General features: G+C 35.7%; 1 protein-coding gene across 1 annotated transcript; it reads left to right on the top strand.

Annotated features, from left to right (window-relative positions):
• The first annotated feature begins 612 nt into the window (after window positions 1-612).
• On the top strand, window positions 613-6907 carry LOC147069491 (glucose dehydrogenase [FAD, quinone]-like). The gene is given in 6 exon segments (XM_085950818.1): window positions 613-799; window positions 2376-2603; window positions 3322-3454; window positions 4218-4337; window positions 5684-6675; window positions 6678-6907. Coding segments are annotated over 6 exon segments (1890 nt in total).
• The last annotated feature ends 322 nt before the right edge of the window (window positions 6908-7229 follow it).

Raw genomic sequence — 7229 nt, 5'->3', positions numbered from 1 at the left:
ATACTTACTGCATAATATATTGACAAAAATATATAAAAATCTACACTATCAAACACGTGATTTCGTTACGAACAGGATTTTTCATTGCTGTAGAGTTTACGTGTTATAACTACATCGAAAATCTACAGTTTCATGCCGTAAAGTGTAAATATTGATAATATCATCAAATCATTTGTTGTCAAGGTTTTCCTTTAACAAAACAAAGTGAAACAATCTGAAAAGGATTCGTTTATTTTGCGACAATATAAGAAAAGCATTTTTTTAATACAATAATCAAATAAGTATCGGAGGATAATAAACAAATAGTAGGTACAAAGTGTACTTAGATGTACTTACTATTTCTAATTGGCGTTTGTAAAAACTAAATAAATAAGTTTACCGGAAATGGAAGGCGTTAATATCATATTGCTACTACTAGCGTTTACGGGAGAAATAAATAATATATTTTGTGAGTATCACAATAATTATATTAGCGCGGGAAATCTAAAAAACAATACTGTGGAAAAACACAAAGAAAGCCGTGTACAATCAAACAACGATAATTCGAGTGTTTCTTTTTATAACAGTACAAAAGAAAATGACTACTTTCATGAAGAAGACAAATATGGTAGAATGGTTGACGGTGATTATCCGAGATCCGTAGACGATGGTAGTGCTGCGTTTCTTCGTACGGGCGGACTGAGCAGAGTCTTCTGGCCGATATGGAACCGTCTGAAGACAAGCATCGCCGAGAGCAGCTGGCCTCACAGCACCGCAGATATCTTCGACTTTCTCCGGGAGAGTTATCCTTTACCAGGAGGTAATGTAATAATGATAATTAATTAAATATTGAAAGACAATAGCAATACGAAAATGACGCACTTGCAACAATTCATCATGGGATTTTGCAGAAAATACGTTGTGCCTAACTAAAGCAAACATCTTTCAGTGCGAGATCACATTTTGAGTCTATTCATAACAGAAAGATGAAATGTTTAAAACCAAAATAGGAAAAGCCCAAAGACATTAAACAGCTGAAAAATCTTAAATTTCGTTTACCCGAACCAAATCTTCCTATGGTTGGTGATTTGAAAACACGTTTTTATTTGGTTGCTTAGTAATGGGAATAATGGGATCCATGAACTACCCATGTACACTTCGTTCTTATTAGTACATGTTTCATAGGTGCATGCGCCGTTTATAAAAAAATTATCGAATCGTGTCATCGTCATCCCCTAACGGAGGTCGGCCGACATCAGAGCGATCTTTATCATCTGCTACCCGGGACAATTCGGTAGAGCTGCGCTCTTACCAATCACGGAAGTGAAATACATAAATGTGTTGCCATTTAACCCACCCCAATCGAACTGTAGTAACGGGAATACGTTTTCCAAAGCAAAGCCCGCTAACCTTACTTCAATAAGGAAATAACTCAAAATACGTTGTTCAAAGATAATGGCGTTTGAAAATGTTGTACAAATTCTCATTTCAATGATAAAACTTTTTGATGTTTGAAGTAAATGTGTTTATTTTTTAATCAGTTCAAATGAACTTAGCAATGGACAAATAATTTTTACAGTTTAACAAATAATCAACCCAGATATTTCCGTTTATAATTGAATTAATGTTTAATCCCAAAAAAAATTATTCAAGAAAAGACCCTTCTTATTATCTAATTTTAAGTTGTGTCCCTATAGAAGTAAGGTATCGATATATCAAGGAAAGGGATGGTTGGGTAAATAAATTCCTCCGCGGAGCGAATGCGTGGAAACAACGACAAAATTCTGAACGGCCTATCTCATGCGTACGCTCAAGTAATGGCGCCTTTTTACGCTGTCGCCTGTCGCTAAATATTTAGACTACGTGTTTCGTTCGTCATGGTGGTTATGTGTTATGAAAATTCACTATATTATTGATTACAATAAGTAATAAAATAACATTTTCAGTCAAACGAATTTGTTTTCATTGAACATTGAACTAAGACTTTAATGTCTAGATAGTGTTCGAAAGTTTTTAAAACACAAATAATTCCTTCCAAATCCAAGCCATAGTGATAACATTGAAAAATATTCGTTTATCCATAAAATATCTAACATTATGCCATTAAACCATACAAACATTTATAGATAGAAGAATATTTTTATCGAATTGGAGTAGGCAGGGCTTAATGATTTTATAAAAAAAAAACTTATCAACACCGTCTGTAATATGTATTCTCAATTCAACGAAAACAAACAAACATAACTGAAAAAGTCTGCACTATTTTTGAGATTTCGATTGAGAACTTCCACATTTGTCAGCAGGTCAGTCCAAGGAATTTTGACGATTCAAACTACCAGATAACTATAACAGTATTAATTTAACTCAATTCATCATGAATTACTGTTACATTGTAGGTCTTAAAAATCCATTCAATGAATATGACTTCGTGATAATCGGGGCCGGCTCTGCAGGCAGCGTGCTGGCCAACAGACTAACCGAAGGAGGAAGGTGGACAGTGCTACTGCTGGAGGCTGGCGCTGGAGAGACCATGGCCACTGACATCCCAATTCTCGCTGCGACCTTCCAGCTGACTGACTACGCCTGGGGATATACAATGGAGAAGCAGGAAGGAGTTTGTTTGGGTAAGAAGCTAAATGGTTTAATATACATAATTTGGAAACACCTCAGATATATATGATGCAACCTACTAGAAAAAAATCTTTTTTTTAAATACGCCCCCCGACGGAACTTGAACCTGTAATCACTACATTCGCACCAACTTGCTTTAACTAATTAAGTTTCGGGCACTCTACTTAATTACGACGAATTTAACTACTAAGTAGTTCTAACATGAAGAAATGCTTACCAAATTGCGTTAATGTCGGCTATCGGTTTTTCTGGTTTAAATTAAGGTAGGTTTCATTAATTGCCCTATTTACTAACCGACAACCCGATCACTCCAAATTTTTAGATATAACGTACTTGCACTTGCTAATATTTTCTTTAAATTTTATCGGTCGGCAGACTATTGATAAAGAATGACAATAACTGTTCATATTTTGGAAGATATATTGGGAGACTCGACTTGATAAGCAGCGGTGGACGGTAAAAGAACAAAAAGAAGAACACCCCAATGAAGAAAGTCAATGTAACAGAATTATGGAGTATTTTGCAACCTTTTTATAAAAGCGTCAAACTAGTCCCTCTGCCAAACTCCCACGGCACATATTACAAAAAATTGGCTCAAACAAGTAGAGTAAATTTAAGTCAGTAATACAATCGATAAATTTTAATTGGATTTATATGAAGCTACGTTTAGTTATAGCAACCTATAATCCTAATGTATGGTATTATGTGCAGCAATGGATGACCAGCGCTGCTACTGGCCACGAGGAAAAGCAGTCGGAGGATCTTCCGTCATAAATTATATGATTTACACCAGAGGAAACAAGCTCGATTGGGACAGGGTGGAAGAAGCCGGGAATCCTGGATGGTATGCTAATAATGTATACGCCTATTATGGCATAAAATAACACAATCAATTTGTCTCTCACAATTTTTAAGTATTTTAGTACTGGCGACTTCCTTATGTATTTGTGATTTCATTATGGCATTATCTCAATTATGGTGCATTCATTGGGTATGTACACCAAAGCGCTTAGTTGTCAATAAGACAGACGCCCGTCAACCCGATATTTCAACTACAAGAAGAACTCTTTTTTTATGAGATCACAAGAATTCATCCAAACACTGACTGACTTGGCTGAAATTTAAGACGATGATGTGACTGTTTGTGGTCAAGAAAATTTGCATTTTTCACGCAGTCAGCCAACACCCAATAATGGGATATTCAGTGTCAGCATTATTCGATTATGAGGGTTTTAATAAAAAACACTATCACAATTGCATGGAAATGTCACTCTGTCACAGCGCCTCAGGCTGAATATCTCACCCCGCTTTTATCTTCTGTTGTATTGTGTATAACGGCCACTGTACCTGTGTAAAACAGTAAATAAGCTAGCTATCGCAGACTACCACCAGTATTCACGTTATCATCCAATAAGATATCCACATACACCTTGAATCCCAAATACTTTTGGGTCCATAACTCCTACTGTGGAGGACAAAATTGTCACATTCTTGGAATGCTGTGAAAATCTTTTGGCGAATATTTTGCCGTTATAATACTATGAAAAGCAGAAGTACATTTGGCAGAGGGTATATATTTCGTTTCAAAATAAATTTTTCCTTTGCAGGTCGTATAAAGATGTACTTTCCTATTATCTGAAGTCAGAAAATGCAAATCTAGAGGGCTTGAAAAACTCCACTTACCATAGAAAGGGGGGTCTTTTGAGCGTCGAGGACATACAATACAAGTAAGCAAATATACGTTTATATATAATTTGGAACAACTACGGAAATATAAACATCGGCAAAAGGGACTTAAGCCCACATATTGATGTAATCTGGGCGAGCAGTTTTATCGAATAAGCTATTGGTTTGTTGTATAGCTACTACATACTATGCCCGTTGATGGAATCCGACCGAGCGGACCTGTTTGCCAGGGTCCGTTCACACACAGGCCCGATTGGCCACCATCAACCAAGGCCAACTAGTGAGGCATTCGAAAAAATTGCTGCGTCATATGAAGGACGGAAGAATTCCGATCCCTCCTTAAATTCATCACTTTCAACTCATGACTTTCAAACTTCGTACACGGGTACAGAGGACACTTCATGTCATTAAAGATAAATGTCGACAGAGCAAGTCAAGATTCTTTTTATTTTCTAAAACTCTTTCTTTAACAACTAAGGTGCATCGTTGCTACATCAGTCCCGTGCAGCATCGCTTCGGGACAAGGAAGTGTGGCACTAAAATCTTTCATTCTGACACGTTTATAGCGTCATGGAAGGCGGCCGTGCACAAACCGCAGCTGCATATACATGGCGGGTGGAGATGGGGAAACGTAAATCATATCCATAACAAAGATATTAAATTTTCTTCCAGATATGCAATTTCCAATTATTCATAAGTGCAAGTTCATGCAATATCAAAAAAAAAACCGAGTAACGGAGAAACCTATCTATCTACCTTCATCGCTCCTCAGAGATTATTCGTTATGCTTAGGGCGCTTATGCTCTATCTCTATAGAGAGAAGATTTTTTTAAATATCCTTGATTCATGTAGAATTTCCTAACAACTATGCATCGGAGGATCATTTCAAATTCTGTCAATCCGTGATGGGAAAATCTACATTTATAGTTACATTATATAATATTAGGTATATGCTCAATGAAGAATGTCCCATTCTTTTTTTTATTGTGTTAACACTGTTAACTGTCTGTTGTTTGGTGATATATTATTATTTATTATAATTTAGAATATTTGGTTTAATGTCCTTAATGATGTTGTTTGAAATATTAATAATTAATTTCATTAATTTTAAATTAATTGCTTTGGCAAAATATTGGTATTCGTAGATGATTTGTGTCACCTTTTGAATTTGTTTTGATAATGCCTGTTGTATAATAATTATTAAGTTGAAAATGTCCCTCTAAGGCGGACGAAACCGGTCCAAATTTATTTATTAAAAGTGGAAAAGGTACTAAAAAAAATTGCGTTTAATGAAATCAAATTAATAATAAACCATTCCTAAATATTTTGTATTCTTTTATTCAACCTCTACCCCTTTTGTATTTTATTAAAACTTATTATTTTTCAGGACACCTCTCGTGGATGCATTTTTAAACTCAGCAGTGCACCTAGGTCATAAAGTATTGGATTACAATCAAGGAGACCAATATGGATTCTCAAGAATGCAAGCCAATACGTTAAAGGGAAAGAGGCACAGCGCTTCAAGAGCGTTTCTAAAACCCTTCAAACATCGAAAGAATCTGCACATTTTGCCACAAAGCAGAGTGACGAAGATAATGATAGACAGATTTACCAAAACTGCAACCTCGGTGGAATATGTTCGAAATCGAATAAGACATGTTGTAAAGGCCAAAAAAGAAATCATTCTTTCAGCTGGACCAATCGCTTCACCACAAATTTTAATGCTGTCTGGAGTAGGTCCAGAAGAACATCTACGAGAGATGAATATACCAGTAATTAAAAACTTACAAGTCGGTCAGAATATGTACGACCATATGAGCTACATGGGTCTAATATTTTTGATAAACCAAACAGGTCTTACAGCAACTCAGAGCTCAGTAACAAACTTGAAAAATCTTGACAATTGGTTGAGAAATGGGAAAGGACCCTTCACTCTTATAGGGGGAGTTGAAGGAATCGGGTACATAAAGACTAATATATCGGAAGAACTCACTGACTACCCAGATATGGAGCTGATATTTACTCCTGGAGGAATAACAGCAGACGCAAGTCAGTTCGTAAGAAAGGGAATGAAAATAACAGACAAGTTCTACGATGAAGTTTATAAAGACATAGTCGAAAAAGATTGTTTTACTATTATCCCAATGCTGGTACACCCAAAGTCAAAAGGCTTCATGAAACTTAAAGACAACAATCCATTTCATTGGCCGAAAATATATTACGACTACTTTTCTGATCCTAGGGACTTGGCGACCTTTGTTGAATCTATAAAATACATCATCAAAATGACTGAAACTCCACCTTTTCAAAAGTTTGGGGCGAAATTATACGATAAACATTTCCCAACATGTAAGGAATTCCGTTTTGGGACTGACTGGGAGCGACCTTGCATCACCAGATTGGTACGTGCAAAATGGGACCGGCTTCTGACGCAGAAGCTGTTGTCGACAACGAATTGAAAGTTCATGGAATTGACAGACTACGAGTTATAGACTCCAGTATTATTCCAAAGCCTTTGACTGCACACACTAATGCTCCTGCGATAATGATTGGAGAAAAGGGAGCGGATATGATCAAGAAAAGATGGGGTTGGAAACCAAATAAGATATAATTATTTATAATTTATTTGTGATTTAGAATTAAGCCAAAAACGAAATCCTAGATTACATTATCCAAGATATGAAAAGGCGACTGGAAGATTAATAATAATTACAGGATAAAAAGGACTTTTTACATACTTACCACGTTTTTAAATTTTCTGTTGAATCATATAAACTTGACAATTCTATGTATTAATAAATACTTTTTTTGTACTTGATAGAAATACTGAATAAATATAAAATACTGAAATGTCATTTTGACATTTCATATTGATTTGCATAGTAACGCACGTATATATTAATAATTGAGTTGCTAGGACCCCCTTAGCAACC

Source organism: Rhyacophila brunnea, unplaced genomic scaffold, assembly GCF_057557595.1.
Source record: "Rhyacophila brunnea isolate RB1 unplaced genomic scaffold, BYU_Rbru_1.0 scaffold_23, whole genome shotgun sequence".
Taxonomy (NCBI): Eukaryota; Metazoa; Arthropoda; class Insecta; order Trichoptera; family Rhyacophilidae; genus Rhyacophila; species Rhyacophila brunnea.
Note: the sequence above shows the minus strand (reverse complement) of the source record. Positions and strands in the feature narration are given on the sequence as shown.